This window comes from Gastrolobium bilobum, unplaced genomic scaffold (assembly GCF_033153095.1).
Source record: "Gastrolobium bilobum isolate Gb01-03AN ecotype WA unplaced genomic scaffold, APGP_CSIRO_Gbil_v1 utg9367, whole genome shotgun sequence".
NCBI classification, from domain to species: domain Eukaryota; kingdom Viridiplantae; phylum Streptophyta; class Magnoliopsida; order Fabales; family Fabaceae; genus Gastrolobium; species Gastrolobium bilobum.
Window position 1 is genome coordinate 137541 of NW_026897500.1, and position 17712 is coordinate 155252.

The 17712-nt window shown below is 36.7% G+C and overlaps 2 protein-coding genes across 2 annotated transcripts; one reads left to right on the forward strand and one right to left on the reverse strand.

Annotated features, from left to right (window-relative positions):
- Positions 1-92: 92 nt before the first annotated feature.
- On the forward strand, positions 93-2768 carry LOC133307444 (protein SOSEKI 1). The gene is made up of 6 exons (XM_061507953.1): positions 93-222; positions 371-440; positions 566-678; positions 843-1560; positions 1793-1894; positions 2612-2768. Exons 1-6 carry the CDS (start codon positions 93-95, stop codon positions 2766-2768), a joined length of 1290 nt encoding a protein of 429 aa, XP_061363937.1.
- A 683-nt stretch (positions 2769-3451) lies between these two features.
- LOC133307445 (uncharacterized) lies at positions 3452-7135 on the reverse strand. Its single transcript, XM_061507955.1, has 4 exons — positions 6449-7135; positions 5669-5926; positions 5499-5590; positions 3452-4223 (listed from the first exon to the last, which is right to left on the reverse strand). The coding sequence occupies exons 1-4, from the start codon at positions 7133-7135 to the stop codon at positions 3452-3454; spliced, it is 1809 nt and encodes a 602-aa protein (XP_061363939.1).
- Between the last annotated feature and the right edge of the window lie 10577 nt (positions 7136-17712).

A 17712-nucleotide genomic window follows, 5' to 3' on the forward strand; every position in this document is an offset into this window, starting at 1 on the left:
CTCAAAAGAAGAGTAATTGTTTGTGTTGAGAGGGTGTTGGTGTTTATTGCAGCAAAAGAAACAACAACAAGAACAAACAAAGAAAAATAAGAATGGAAGCAAAAGGTGGAGAAGTGAGAAGACTTCACATCATCTATTTCCTTAGTCATATGGGTGGTCATGCAGATCAACCCCATCTCATTCGTGTTCTTCATCTAGCTCGAAATGGGGTTTATCTTAGAGGTAGTTATATATGTTCTAAACTTCAATTCCATTCTTCTTTCTGATATCCTTAATTTTATTCATAAATGTGCTATGATGAATATGTGACTCTATTATTTGAGTCTAATGACACTTTTTTTCTTCTTCTTTTCTTTTGTTTGTTGAGAAGATGTTAAGAGATGGCTTGGGGATTTGAGAGGAAAAGACATGCCTGAAGCTTTTGCTTGGTCCTACAAGAGGTTGAATCAAAATCCTTCTAATCCTTTGCTTTGGTCCATTTCTCTATCTCATTATTTTTAGCCTTTTCATTTTTACTATATGTGTATGCATAATGAATTTGTAACTAACATTCATTCAATGGCAGGAGGTACAAGACTGGATTTGTGTGGCAAGATTTGTTGGATGATGACCTTATAACCCCCGTTTCTGACAATGAATACGTCCTCAAAGGATCACAAATCCACCCTTCCCCATTTGGTATGTACTTGTAGATATTCACTTCTCTCACTTTTATTACTCGCATCAATGGACATAGTATGGCCACCCATAATTTCCATCCATGGACATTAGCAAATTATGTAGACTTTTCTAAGAATGATAAAAGATTCATTTAAGTTGTTAAACCTTTTTGGATTATGCAGAAACTCCTTCACTTGATGAAAAGAAAACTGTTAGTGATATAATGGCTGAGAAGGAATCCCCTCAAGCACAAGTTGTAGAGGACAAACAACAGCAACAGCAACAACCATCTCCATCAGAAGAAGAACCTCAAATTCAAAGGAATCCTGATTCAAAAACGGATACTCCAACAAAAGGGTCATCAGAAATCAGCCAGGATTCGTTAGTCTTCAGCTCAGAAAGGTCATCTGTGACAGATGATTACTCTTCTAAAGTTGAAGAAGAGAAGCTTTTGGGGACAGGCAAAGAGTGTTTCAATGAACAGAACCATCACGAGAAGAAGTTAGAGAACTGCTCATTGCCTTCCTTGTATCACAATCTGTTGAGTAAGAAGGGTAACAAAATTGACCAGAATAAAACTAGTACACCTGATTCATCATTTTCTACTACATCATCATCGTCATCATCATCTCAATCCTCCTTTGCTAAGATCAGAAGCAATTCTACTAGAGTTTCTAAGGTGTTCCGCAATTGGATTTCTTGTGGCAATGTGGAAACAAATGATGCAGCCTTAGTCCTGATGAATGGGGCTCAGAAAAATGTCTTTAAGGATCCTAACAACATACCAGACAATAAGGCTGTGATTTGTAAAGGGGACAAATTGGGAGGATCAGCAAGGTGTTCTGGGACATCTTGGATTCATCATCATCAACAGTCACAGAAACAACAATATGGCTCCAGGTGAGGAGTTATATCATATATTGAGCTAAGAATATTCTATATTATGATTATTTTAAGTAAAAAGTTACTTCTTGTGACCGGAAAGTCACGAATTCAGAGTCTAAGAAACACCATCTTTACAAAAAATGTAAGGGTAAGCTTTGTGCATCGGAGTTTGCCCTTTTTTTTTTGAAGTAAAAATATAAACTATTTGGTAGGATGTTTTTAAGTGTTTTTTTTTTTTTTCTTGCAGAAAAAGCTTTGATGGAGAGGAAACAAACAGGAGCAGGAAAACTTTAGGCGAGTTCATGAATATTCAAAAACCTTACAAACCATTTGGTGGACCAACTTGCTCGTAAGTGACTGAACAATGTCACCTGTGTTTAATATCAATTGTTAGCATTTCAACAATGAAATGAAAGGATGTGCATGAAAAATTATGGTCATATTGCTGGATGATATTTTAGCACACAGGTTGAAGATCAATAGTATACAGTATTAGGACTCAGCTTAAAGGAGGTGTATGGTGAACCAGTAGGCAACACTTGAGTCGTTTATTAGTTTACAAAGTATAAACAAAATCAAAATATATGACGAGTGGCAAAAGTTTTATGACAAAAAGACCTCAATTCAGCTGGTTGGAATATTAGATAGTCAAAATTCAAAACTTTGATTTTCTTGTAACAAGAATATAAAGTATCAAAACTTGGTATTTATTAGCAGATTGTGATGTTTACCAACTTTTGGCTGCAGAGGCTATTGTTAAAACTTAAGACCTGATTTTCTAGTAACTTAATTCAATTTTGTCTATTTTAGCATAGTTTGAGCTACATAATTCATGCCATACATTTCGAGACACTCTTTAATTTGGCTTAGACGGATAGATCACTTTGTCCAAATTTTAAATATTTTTATCATTTTGTCCCAATTTTCAAATTATATGTCAATATGTCTGTGTTTGACCAACATTTAATCAAGTAAATGATTAATTTTAAAATGGACAAAATGATCAATTATCCCTTTGATTTGTGATCATGAAAGATGAGACCATAAATAGGACTTAATGATGCAGGCAATGTGGAAAGACATTCAAGCCTGAGAAAATGCACAAACATATGAAGTCCTGTAAAGGAATAAGAAGCGTGGGAACTTCAGCTGCAACTGCTGAGAAGACACAGCTCCAGAAATCACCAACTTCCACCTGTGAAGATCACCTTTTGACCAACTAAATATGAATTCCTTTCAGTGAATGCATGCTTCACAGCTGAAGAAGCATTTGGTTTATAAGTTTAGGTGTGGCTTCTCAGTTGGTCTTGTCCATATAAAGACATTCATTCAATCATAGAGCTTCTTGATTTCTCTACGCATAGTATCCCTTGGCATTGTTTGCTCTTAAGCCATAAACGTTAGTAGCTATACGTTACCAAAATATTGCTAAGGGTCACCAACTTTTCTGCATAAACTACTACAAAGCAAGGATCAACAATTTATAGCCAATTAATTGCAAGAAAGACAATCGTTTCACACAACAGCTGGACCTGTCTGCACCTTAATTAAGAATGCAAGATTGTTGAACTATGATATCTCCAAGGTTAACTAGACATTGTTTCCAAGCAAATGATCAAAATGATAATCCAAAATGAATTTTGATATAAATTTAGAGTAATAATGACATAGGCATATCCAAAGAATACAGCTTAAAATTGTATAATCATGGGCATAACTTTGTTCATTGACAAAGTTAGATTAAAGTATACAGCAAAGTGTAAGATCCTTAAGTGGTTATACCAAAATCAAAACTAGCTATTTGAATATTGACTGGTAACATACCACTGTCAGTTGTTCTAAGCAGAGTCAGTTGAGAAGAGTATACTCCATTTTGTCATTTCTGTTAGTTCTTCTAGTACTATATTTACTGACGAGAAGCAACGGCAGAATTAACATGATCAAGTAGAAACCGAAACAAACTTTTCCTTAGGCTCTCTACCCTATGATCAACCTTATCTCCAACAACCAAATTATCTAACCAGTGATTCACCTTTTTGAGCTGTCCAAGAAGACATGCAATTTCAGTGTTCCCTTCTTCACTTTTCAACCCAAATTCATTACTTAGAGATTCCTCCAAGTACCTCAGGAACCATTCGCGAGAAGCCACGCGCAGTTTTTCTGCCAAACTCGCTGCCACTCTTAATTCACTTTCTTTAGATTGATCCTGCTTGTCAGTATCCTTGTTCTTGGTTACTAAGAGATTCCGCTTTGAAGAAGGAAGCCTTTTTTTAGCAGCTGAATTTGGCAAAAGAGCTGCTTGAATAACGCAATTTTGCTTGTTTTGAGCAGAGAAATCCTCAGTATTCATTTCCTCATTGTTAATGACAACAAAATGACATTTCTCACCATCTACAACCTCACTTTTAGCTTGTGTTCTGAAAAGATTGAACTTGGAAAGATTGGTATCGATGGCAGCTTGTACCCAAGACATAGCATTCTTGCGAGTGGGAACTGTACATGAATCTTCTACCAGACACTGTAGGGTAGAGTGGCTGCTTGGCTTTGTTCCAGGTGGGGCAAGTAAGGAATCAAACACTATTGTTGCTCTCTGCAAACTCAGATGAAGCTCCAGAAACTGCTTCACCAGTAATCCAGCAGAAAGTGTCTGACAAGACTGGCAAAGTTCGGCAAACATGCTGAAAGAGAGTACTTATTAGTTATCTTATTGTAATTATGGACCATAGGAAGGACTTCATATTGACCAAAAAGAGAAAAAAATCAAAAAAAGTTAGTACGCAACTAAGAAATTTCCTTCCAATTTGAAATATCTACAAGTGACAATGATGAGATGATGTGATTGAATAATGAATAGTCAATAGGTTTTCCCTTGACTTGAGATACTCTTCTCTTATTCCATTTAATGATAGTAAGATATCTCTAGTACACTGACAAACTACCCGAATATTTTCAAAAATCAGTGATAGAGTTAAAGACCACAAGTGTATTAGAATCACATACAGTTAATTAGGACAAGAGCTTACAGAAGTTGAGGGTACTATAAATTTGACGCATCTGATTGTCAGGATTTGTTTTATCAACAATCAATATTTAAGGGGAAATATGCTATAATCTAAATAAGCCCAAACTAAAGAAAAAAGTAACAAATTTAAGAACTCAGAAATATGAATCAAAGTCATGAACCACATAAACAATACCCAGCATTTGTGCAACTATACTCCAAAAGTATCTGTGATTCTTGGCTATGATTAGCAAGTCTATCCTTGAGGTGAATTGAAATAAGATAAAAAAAAAATCAATGTTACAAGCCAAGAGTATTACACATAAAAGAGATCTCGGTTCAGCCAAAGGAGGTTGGTGAGCAAGAGCTTAAGGTGAGATATTTGTTAGGTGTGAGAAGCATGAATTTTCTACCGAGAGAAATGACATTAAAGGATAAAATGGCATAAGGAGTTATGGTCAAGGATATGAATCCCACTTATTAAAAGAGGTACTGGTTCAAGACCCAGGAGTAGAAGTATTTCATAAGGAATCCTCTGATGATACAATATTGGTGTAGGACTGTAGGTAATCCGTAGTGAGCATTTCATTAGGAATACTCACTTACGGATGAATTTCCACTGATGACACAAACTGAAAACTTAACATCATGTGCAAAACCTAAACTCCAAACAGCCTTTCGCGTTGGTTAAAGCCTATATCCAACTTTTTGCTTCTCACTCAAGTAGAGTTAACCCCAAAAATAAAATGCAGTATCCCAAACAAATTAAGGCTAGCCCCATTAACTAAACTTTCCAGTTATTTTTCCTGGAATGCTTCATTGTTGACACAAATGGACCCAATGTAAATAACACAGAATCATTCTTTATTCCTGTATTTCAATAACATGCATCTGTTACAAGAAGATGGACAGAAAAAGGAAGCATGAGAATTATATAAATAAAAAAAAATACCACATGCTTTGGATCACAGTATCTGTAGCAGATGCTTCTTCAAGAGACCGCACAGCCGCCAAAAATGCAACATTTCTGTGTGTTACAACTTGCTGGAAAATGACGAGAATGGAATTAAAAATTGGTATGAGATGAAGACATGGAACTTCAAAAATTGCAATGTACCATACCTTTCCAAGATTACACATGGGAGGTGGGAGATCTTTCCAAGAAGCAAACGTATCATACCAAGTCTTGAAATTGAGGGGCACCTTAACAAGTTGGCTAGGAACAGTGCCAGCACATGGGGACTTAACTGTACTTTTCCTCGGAGGTGTGCTTGTCAATTTTGGACACAAGTTCTCGTTTTTATTCTTCAATGGTGAGACACTTGAAGTTGGAGATTTAAGTGGAGAATCAGTTTTAAGAGAAATCTTCTTCTCTATCACCTACAACATGTTCATAAAAGTTACACAAAAAATCAACCTTTTGTCTTGCACAATATCATTAATTCATGGATATTGACCTCTTACATTCATGGAACTCATTTAGATAATTTCTTATCAAAATATCAACATTTAACAACATTTCAAATATTGAAAAAAGATACTGTTAGCCGGGTCCAACAGACATAAAAGTAGTTTAATAGCAATAATTGAAAAAAAAAAAAAAAAAAAAGAAGAGAGAGAGCCCCTTCATTCAACATTAACATTATCTAAAACAGTGCTTTCCACTACAAATTATTTTTAAAAAGGAGGTATAGAAAAAAGACCGCAACTAAGATACCCAAAAGTGAATTTTTAAGTAAAAGCAAACCCATTTTCTCTCAAGGAAACCACTACTCAAAGAGAGACACAACCGTGTAAATGAAAAGTACTCAAAGAGAGACAAACATGTAAATGAAAAGAAAAGAAAGCAAAAAGGTAACACAACGAAAAAAAAATATGCAGAGAAGGGTACACATAACACACTTTAGGTGAAGTAGAGGTAGATTTCAACTTGGATCTTAAACCAGAACTCACAGAAGAAGAACCACGTTTAGCAGCAACGGGAGTACCATGATCCCAAACCCTTCTAGCAGAATCTAAACTCAACCTCCTCATTTCCAAACCCTCCTCCACAACACGGTTCCCCTTAGAAGGTGGTGAGCCTCTCTTCAAATCATCCCTCTTCTTCAAACCACTACTACTACTACCATTGTTACTGCTAGTGCTAGTGCTAGTTTTAGTGTTACTCTTGTTATTTCCCTTCTTGGGTCTTGTGAAATGAACGTTTGAAGTTGTTGTAGCAACGTGCAATGAGTCACCGGAAACCAAGTCAATGGGGTTCCCAATGCAGGGTCTTCTCTTGGGTAGAGGGTTCAAACCGCGAACCACAGGAACAGGTGAAGCTGAGTCGAGGCGAGTCACGTAAACGAACTGACCGAGTTGGAGCTTGTCGACACAGATCAACTCGGTGTCCTCGTCGGAGACTGACACGTAAGCAGAGTGCAAGGAATCGGAGAGTTTAAGGAAGTAGCCCCTGCTCTGCCACGGCTCCTCCGACAAACGCGGCACGATCTCCGTCACCTGAAGCAGCGCGTGACGGTGCTCGCCGGTTACCTTGTTTCCCGCGTTTTCTAGAAGCTTCGAGAGCACGCCAGGGGTCAAGGACGCCATGGCAGTGCAGAGTGCTCCGTTTCTTATGGCTATGTTTTAATCTATGTTGCTGTGTGGACTGTGGTAATAAGAAAAGAAAAAAATGAGAATGAGAAATAATAACCCACAACGTGCCACTGTGTGTGTTATCTCGTGTCTGTTTTTAACGTTTGATTACAAATCAATTGATTGCATAAAATTTTAATAACCGTTGATTTGTCATTACGAGCTGATGTTGAAATTCAAAAATTGAAGATATAAGAAAATGTTATTGGTAAGACATTCTGGAAAATATATTTTGCATATTACTGGTTAAATATGTCTTATACATTTTAGTAAAATACACCTTAACACTTATATTTGTTATTATTTTAATTTTATTACTCTTAATCAATAGTTAAAAAAAGAAAGAAACTAATTACTGTTAATTTTAAATTAATCCAACATAACCAAACAGGTAACAAAAATAATAAAATTAAAATAATAGTAAATATAATCTTTTCCGATATTATTGTCTAAAAATTTAAGAAAATAAGTAATAAAAATCGTTTATTATTTTATCCTATTTTTCAATTTATTTACTAATTTATCTTATTCTGGCCAAAATTGATCACTTTTGATCAGTGAATCACATAAATATTATGAGTATAATTATCATATAATTGATAAGTATTATGTATATAGATATTGAAAGTAATTAATTTTATCAAGACTTAGTACATTTAGTGGCAATTTATTTAGATTCTAAAATTTGATCTGTCAAATAAATAATAGGGGTTTGAGAGTTATAATTTCTAGAAAGGATAAAAAAAAACTCAAATTCAAAAATGAATTAATCAGATTTATTAGGATTTTAAACAATTAATATTTATAAAAATAAATTACTTTGATAAAAAAAATATAGATTAATAAATATTTTAAAAATACAATAAATTGATAAACAATTTGTAAAATAAGAATATGGTTGTTAAACGAGCCACATCTCTTTTATATTTTGCGTGTGCATGTGCTAACTATGTGAAAAAAGATGGTTATTGGTTAAAGAGAGAGAGAGAGGAGTGTGTTGTCGAATCTCAAAGTGACGTGGGGGAAGGTGCAGGTTATGGCAGGGAGCATACAGTTGGCAAATGTATCAGTATGGAGATGTCATTTTTTTGAGATTTGCACAGAGAGAGAGAGGAGAGAGAAAAGTGAGTTTGGTAGAGTATAGTGGATAGAAGAGGTTGGAGGGTTCAGGTTCCTAGGTTAATCCTACAAAGCTAGTAACGACAAGATTTATCCGTGCAACGAAACGAGTACAAAAATAAGAAAAAGAGAGAGCCGTATTTAATGAAGAATAATTAATGTTGTTTCTTGCTAGGTGAACAAGAGAACTGAATGTGCACAAGGGTCTTGTTTCTTTTGTGGGTCTCACAAACTCAACTGAACTCAGCCAGTGTGCTATGGGGAAAACCATTATTTGTTTTGGTATTCACGTTTTGCGAGGATTGCCAAACGCGCCTGGGCGTGAAATTATTAATAATGTTGCTTTTTCACTTACTTCCTTAATTCTCATAAAAAAAAAATTATATTGATTTTAATTATTTTTTTAGGTTTCTATGAACTTCAACTCCTTGAATTTATTATGAAATTAATTTCGAATAATATTTTAGTCACAGCTAAAATTCATTTTCCTTACTCAAAGATATATTTAGTAAAATTTAAATTCAGATTCTTTCTCTATTTTACTAAGCCTGTACTGTTAACTAAACTGTATTAGTTAAATAATTCTTCTTAATTTTATACTCCCTGACAATTTATATTGAAAGAAGATTTCATTTAACGTAAAAAGGAAAAAATTTAATTAAATATTTAAATATTTTATCAAATAATATCATGAGATTAATACAGGAGATGCGTGTTCAAGTCACATAGGAGAACTTACATGTTATCCTAATCCGCGACTTGAACATGTTGTTAGTGCCAATGAGTGGAAAACAGTAAATGAAGAATACAAAAGAAAGAACCTGGGTAGATGAATCCAAAGTAGAAATAGAAACAAAAGAAGAACATCTTACAGAGGAGCAATAAAGTGAATGTCAAGGAATGCAGAAAATCCAAGCCCGACTAAAGTTGTTCCCTTAAAAGTGAATTTGTCCTCTTTATCGGTGTTGAAGAACAGTGGACAATCACCACCTAAGGTAGAACAAATTCGTATCAAGAACGGTGACACTATTGATCAAGAGCCTTGATGACACAGTCGAATGCTTAGAAAGATCGCACAAGAGATGGAAGAATATAAAATAACTTTGATAGGCCAATATGGAATCAGAAAATTGAGTTGATTTTCTGAAGCTATTGGTCCAATTTATAGACAATGGACGATCGTGGAAAACGGTCACGTCCAATCAATTCAGAAAAGACGAAAAATTACAATGGTTTGAGGGGTATTTTGAACAAAAAAATAAAATCGTTTTAAATAAAAAGTTATTTCTCACCCACACAATGGCTGGTATGACAAAGGCGACGGGCATGTGTGGAGAACCACGCATCACTTACGTCGTCCTCTCTTTTTACAAAAATAAGATGCTCCAAAGGGCAATTATGGGGAGAGAGGCTAGGCCTTATAAAGCCTTCTCCCCCTCCCTTTTCCTCCCATGTGGTACTTTTTCTTTTTCTTTTTTTGATAAATTGTATGTATCTTCCACGAGAAGTAATTTTGTTCTAGCCAAGAACATCTACATTATAATAGAGCTAGATCTCCTTAAGGAATTTTTTGCATTCATAAGAATTTGAACTCAAAACCTTTTATAAGCGGAATTAAACATTTATCACTTCAACCAACCATCTTTCGTTATGCAATACTCCTTAAAACCCCTCATTTCCTACATCCCCTTCATTTCCTTTATTTCCTAATTCTTAATCATCATCCATGGAAACATCCATGAATTCTTACACATGTATACCTTCATGCATAACTTATAACACCTGTCACGTGTCAAGTGTGCCTTTTTCCATGTACAAATCGTATATCTCTTTTATGTGCAATTTGAACGTACACATCCTCATATATGGAAATTAATTCTCTGGGCTCCCTCTTTCTCCTCTCTCCTCTCTCCTCTCTCCTCTCTAGGGGTTCATTGGTCCCGGGGCACTATATATTTGCTGATTTTAAATCAAACCGATAAAACTTCAGCTTTATATATCACTGGAATCAAGAGGCCTCGAATATTTGATCTATCGTTCTGCCGATTATTTAGTTTGATTTTTATTAAAGAATGAACAAAATTACCGTGGCGGTGGATGAATTTGGGTAAGGGTACCTCAAAATGTGTATTCAGAAATCATAAATGAAGAGAGAGTGTACCTTAATTGTACATGATTTTTATTAAGGGGAAATTCTCAACTTAGTCTTCGAAAGAAGACCATGATATTAACATACAGGTTTTGAAAAAGATTATTGTTACTAATTAAGTTCATGAAAAATTCAAAATGTTACTGTTATGGACCTGACAAAGGCCTACATTCTAGAAGGCCCTAATAGGGCTAACAGCTAAGAGGGAATTAAGGAAATATTCCTTAATCATGCTAATCCCATTACGGCAACAATGGATCAACAATTGGACCCCCAATGCTCCTGAGAAGCCCAAAAGTCCACTCCTGCCAGGTAGCCCATCTATAAATAAGGGATTAAACCAATAAGGTACACACACTCTAAATCCTCTCTCTTAGCTTGTCACTGTGCACACACCTAACGCCTTGACTATGTCATTATATTATAGTGCACAGTGATTCGCTTATCTTTAGGGTACCTCTCCTATAGGTACCTGAGAGAGGGCAAACAGATCCAATATTAAATTACCAATCTCTGATTGGACATTCACGATCTATCAGATCGTAACATTGGCACCGTCTGTGGGGATAACGATAAATTTCAATTCTCACCCAATAATGGTGAAGGCTCAAAAGCCGCTGACGTAACCAAATCCTAATACGATGAGCGCAAAGTGCAAAAATAAACTCAGCAACTGTTCAAGGCCGATTAGAGTTCGCAATTGCTTCAGCAAGCATGACGAAGTCGAGATCGAAATTGTGACCACTACCGTTGTCGGGATCATGACCGAGTTCAAGACCGAGAACGTGGCCGAGATCGAGACTACGACAAAAATATAAATTTTGATGCTATTGGATCCTGAAAGCACGAAGTGCACAACAATGCGAAAAGTTTATCACTCCAGCCCCGTGTGGCTGTGGCTTCAATGAGAAGATTTTGCTCTCAGAATCTGATCATGCCCGCCAAAAAGCTAAGCATCCTTGATCTTAGCATATTATTCAAAATATTTGATATTATCCTACTTTTCAATTTTTTTAATATTGCACTATTGATTAAATTGAATGCTTTGGGAGTAATCTGTAGACAAATAAAAGATTTGTCTTGATTGGCATATTGTATTTATTACAGCCTTTGATTAATACCTAATTAAATTGAATGCTATGGGAGTAATCTGTAGATTGACATAATGTATTTAATACCGCCTTTGATTAAAACCTGATTAAATTGGATGCTTGGGGAGTAATTTGTACTGGTTAACTATTAATTGTTATTTACAATTATTATCTGTTTACACATGGATAATTACTGATTGTTGATTGAAGCAAAATTATTTCATTCTTTACAACGTTGCATTTATTTTTGCAAAGAATAATCAAATAGGTGGTGTGGAGATCCCCTCTAAAAAAAAAGGAGGAGATCCAGATCCACTCAAATAAAGAAGAAAATCTACCTAGATGAATGCAAGACTTGGGCGGAAGAAACCAAGCTGAAAGAAGAGCCGAGGCACAAGAAGCCGGGATCGAGAAAATGAAAAGACCACGGCAAATGAAGTCGGGTTCAGATAAAATGGCACTGCAAAAGAAGTGGGGCCCAAATTAAAAAGCCATGCAAGAAGAAGAAGCAATGCAATTCAAAGAGGCAAAATGTGTCTCCTGAAATATAAGGCTTCAACAAAAGAAGCCAAGTTAGAATATAGATCGGCCCTCCGGGATATAAATGGTTTATTAAATGGAGTCAATCCATCATAAAGGTTGAAAACAGATGTAGAGAGATCCAATCCGAGATAAAGGTTGAGCAAAGAAAGAAATAAAGAAGTTCAACCATAGAGCCGAGTTCAAACACTCAAAATATAAATTGAGAAAGAACCCGACCAAGGGCCCCGGCATCTGCAAGGCCAACCAACCAGCATTCAAACAAAAGTGGTGGCTAGCAAATACAAAGTTGACAGCAGAAAATTATTGGCTAGGTGAACATAAACTTGCACCCACAGTCAGATAGTCAACATTTAAATTCTTATCAGCATATTTGATACATTAATTTGTGATATGAGCACACTAACAATTAATGGGTGAAGCCCATTTGCAAGTGCATTATCTCCATAATTTCAAGACATCTAAAGGAAATTTGGGCAATCAGCATGCCTTATGTATAGAGATCATAAAATGATGATCCAACAAATTCATTCCTCCTTGAGATATTCTAGCAAAGAAACAGCAATAGGGCCATAGCCCCCAATAAATAAGCAAACTCGCCATGCAGTCGAGTTCCAAAAGCTTTTGAAACTAAATTCAAAGATCAAAAGCATTCTGATCACCGCATCGAGATCCGAGATAAAGAATAAAGACTGGATTGGAGAGATGGGATCTTGGCAAAAAGATCACACCCCAATCTGAAATATAAATATGAAGATGGATTGCAATCCTTACAACAGCATGGCACTTAAATCCGAGATAAAGACCGGCCCTCCGGGATATAAATGGTTATTAAATAAAGACCAGCCCTCCGAGATATAAATAGTTATTAAATAAAGACTGACCCTTCGGGATATAAATGGTTAAATTAAAGATCCGAGATACAAATCGGAAATAAAATGAAGATGGATATGGCGAGATCCAATCCGGGATAGAAATAAAGATTCTATATATAAATCAGAAATAAAACGAAGACAGATATGGCGAGATCCAATCCGGGATAGAAATAAACTCTGAAATATAAATTAGAGATAAAACGAAGACGGATATGACGAGATCCAAATCCGGGATAGAAATAAAAGATCCGAGGTGCAAATTGGAAATAAAATGAAGACGGATATGGCGAGATCCAATCCGGGATAGAAATAAAAGATCTGAGGTACAAATCGAAAATAAAATGAAGACGGATATGGCGAAATCCAATCCAGGATAGAAATAAAGATCCTAGATATAAATCGAAAATAATACAAAGACGGATATGGCGAGATCCAATCCGGGATAGAAATAAAGATCCGAGATGCAAATCAGAGATAAAACGAAGATGGATATGGCGAGATCCAATTCAATTCAAGTTAAAGGCGAATATGGAGAGATCCAATCCGAGATAAAAATAAAGATCTGAGATATAAATCGGAAATAAAACGAAGACGGATATGGCGAGATCCAATCCGGGATAGAAATAAAGATCCGAGATACAAATCAGAGATAAAATGAAGACAGATATGGCGAGATCCAATCCGGGATAGATATAAATCCAGGATATAAATCGAAAGACGGATCCAATCCGGGTTCAAATATAAGAATCATGCATGCATACGACATCAAGCCTGGTTCAGGGAAAACGGGAGGACGCTTCCGTAATCCAAACTAAACTAAGATTCAAGAAGGCAGATTGAAGCGACACTAATCAAGTCATCATGACACCTTTGAAATTGAAACTCAGGCAAGAAGCCGAGTTGAATATTACGAAACCACGGTATATGAATCCGGGTTAAAGTAAATCAAAGGAACGAGTAGATACCTTCGTAAAAATGGATCCTTGCGTTTCTGATGCATCAAACATAAATCTGAGATACAAGCGCAAGTTGTCATGCTGAATCTGATCAAGTCAAAATGCTCCGTACTAAGGTCGAAAGACCCAAGTGGGACATGTGACAATACTTCCTTTACCTTGGATAGTACCGGGTTATAAAGCCCAGGTCATGATTGAAGGCGACAATGATCACCTACACCAACGCTGACTTAACAAAACGTTCAGTTAAAATAAACATGCATCACAGAGAGTGGCAAAAAGCAGAATCCATATAATGCTTTGACCTCGGCCAGGTCAATATACCGGAACTCGTAAAATGCACGAGTTGCGAAAATAAGAATTTATTCAAGTTGTAAAAATAACTCATCTCGGATGAGGAACAACTCGAGTAAGGTTTGATATTCTTAGAAAAATGACTAAGTTACAAACCTAGATAACAAGGATACAAGCTTGTTTATCAAAATCAATAGAATGTTAAGTCCTTAGAAGTATTTAAACGAATACTTCAGGCAACTCTGGAATCTGATGAACCTCGAATACTTAGAAAAATGACTAAGTTTCAACCTCGAATATCTAAGCTATCAGGGAGGCATAAAACTCAAGATGCGAGTATAAAGGAAAAATCATCCAAAGACATGAAATGGATGAAAAGCGTAAGAACTGGGTAAGAGGCATCCCGGCCCTGAATTCAGCGGGAGTCTCACCCTGTTCCATCTGAACGTCACGACAATGCAAGCCGGACTCAAAAAAGTGAATGATTCTGATCAAGTCAAAATCTCTAAAAGACACGGTATGCACAGCCGGGTTGAAACAGAAGACAATATCACAACGAGATTCAGACAAAGCCGAGCTCAAATGAATAAAGCTACTGTATATAAAACTGGGCTAAATTCAACTCTGCAAACGAAACATCCGGAGAACCGGGAACAAAACCCTGCAACATCAATAAAAAGGGATCTCAAAGATCCACAAATCAGCAAAAAAGGCAAATTGCAAAAGCAAGTCAGTATTCCGACATAAAGATGCTTGAATTAAAGTAATACAGCCCGACAACCCGGATTTCTCGACTGTCGGACTGGGGGGCAAGTATAGGAATGCAACATCCTCATAAGTCAAGATCTTGGTATGACAGTCAAAAAGACTGGTCAACAAGTCCGAGCTATGTACCTCGACCAAAAAAGTTGAGGGAGGAATGTTGAAACAGCATACACGGTACCCGGCTCATAAAACCCGACACCGAAGAAAGAACAAAATAAGAAAAAATAAATTCAAAACACGGATCGACAAGAATCCATGGATTCAGAACATAGACCAATGAATCAATAAAACTTCGACAAAGAGGTCAAAGGGAAAAACTTTCAGATATGCACCCTGGAACCTCGGACACCCAGACTGCCGAATTTGGAGAGATGTGGTCTTGAAAAAAAAGATCACGCCCCAATCCGAGATAAAGACCCAGGATAAAAATTCGGGATAAAGAATGAAGACGGATTTGGAGAGATGGGATCCTAGAAAAAGGATCACACCCCAATCGGCGATAAAATGAAGACGGGTTTGGAGAGATGAGATCCTAAAAAAAAGGATCACACCCCAACCCGCGATAAAATAAAGACAGGTTTGGAGAGATGGGATCCTGGAAAAAAGGATCACACCCCAACCCGCGATAAAATGAAGAAGGGTTTGGAGAGATGGGATCCAGGAAAAAAGATCACACCCCAACCTGAAATGGCTCACAAGCCAAACCGGAGAAATAAGTCGAAGTCAAAAAATGATACTCTGGCAAGAGGACGAGTCAAATATTATAAAGCCAAGGTATTGGAAATATATGTCTAGCAACGTGCAAGAACCTGGATAGAAAACGGGTTAAAAATAAAAAGCACACTGCAGGACTGTGGTTTCTAGCCGAGGCATAGGAAAACGGAAGGACGCTTTTGAATCCTAAATGTTGTCAAAATAAACAACATGTGTACAAGCTGTGATAAATGAAATCAGGCTTGAAAAATAAGGGGTAGATTGGTACGACCTTGATCAAGTCACCATGACGCCTCAAGTTTAAAAACCTAATTAAGAAAATTGGGTTAAAAGCAAAAAGCGGAATCCGCATGAAGGACCTTGGCTAGGTCTTTTGTTCAGTTAACGCTGAAAAGCTAAATCTAAATCAATAAAGCCTCAGTGCAAGAAGTTAGGCTCAAAGCGAAAGCTTAGGAAGGAGAAGCCGAGCTCGATGTTGAAAGAAGGCAAACACTGCCTCACCAAAGCACCACCTTAGCCAAAAAAGGTTGAGGGAGAAATACGGAAACAACATATTCAATAGTCGGTTCACTAAAACTGGCTGAATGAATGACAGAGATAATAACTGCAATTGCTGACCCAATTAAGTCGGCCAAGGAAAGTTCCAACCTAAAGAAAAGTGCTTAAATGAATATGCCAAGTCAAAGCAAGAATTCGACTGCTAACTTGAAATTCAAATGCAGAGATTACTGATATTACATGCAAGTATACGACAACTCTTATCCGGGTTATACGAATGATGCTTGGGGGAACTCACCAATTGGATCCCAACTACTCAAGCACATTCGTTACCCAAGTACACATGCAGAATATCTTGTCGGGTTCATGCATAACCCGCCCACATAGTTAACAAGGGAAAATCCTTCCCGGTTCTAGAAGAAAGCTACAAGCTCAGGACGTGTGTATATGGAATGATGATTGGGGGCAACTCGCCAGTTGGATCCCAACCACTCAAGCTCATCCCAAACTTGGTATAGAAATACATGAAATGTTTTCCATGGTTTATGATCAACCCGCCGAGATAAGGGGCAATGAGGACCCCGGTTTAAAAGCCTGAGATGTAAGGAACATATATGCAAAAAGTTTACAATAACTCAAACGCTCTCAGCTCAGCAGAAAACCTGAAACAAAAGGCAAGACAATTCACCCCGGCAGCTTGGACAACCAAACTACCGCAACTGTTATGGACCTGACAAAGGCCTACATTCTAGAAGGCCCAAATAGGGCTAACAGCTAAGATGGAATTAAGAAAATATTTCTTACTTATGCTAATCCTACTACGACAGCAATGGATCAACAATTGGATCCCCAATGCTCCTGAGAGGCCCAAAAGTTCACTCATGCCAGGTAACCCATCTATAAATAAGAGGTTAAACCAATAAGTTACACACACTCTAAACCCTCTCTCTTAGCTTGTCACTGTGCACACACCTCATGCCTTGACTATGTCGTTATATTATAGTGCACAATGATCCGCTTATCTTTAGAGTACCTCTCCTATAGGTACCTGAGAGAGGGAAAACAGATCCAATATTAAATTACCAATCTCTGATTGGACATTCACGATCCATCATATCGTAACAGTTACCATGTTCAACCTGCGATTGCTCACGGGCTTGCTGATGGTACCTAATGTAGCATATTAAATGTCTGAGTTGGGCTATTAAATGCTGATAGACTTCTATATGACTCATACAATATGATGTTTCCCTCGTTATGTCTTACCTTTTGTCACTAATGTTGTGTCTATCATGTTACATTTTTCGTTGTCTATTCAATAAGTAGTAACTCATTTTCTTTCTAAGCTATTTCAAGACTTTTGTTGAACCAAACAACACCGTTAGATCTCAATTCTGGATTTTTGATGAGGCTTCATTAATGGAGAGTTATCATTCATTTTCCTTATATTAATTTTTGGTTATAATCTATAAATAAATTTAGTAGCGGCTCTCCTAAGTTTACAGGTTGAACTTTTGTGGTTGACTTTGAA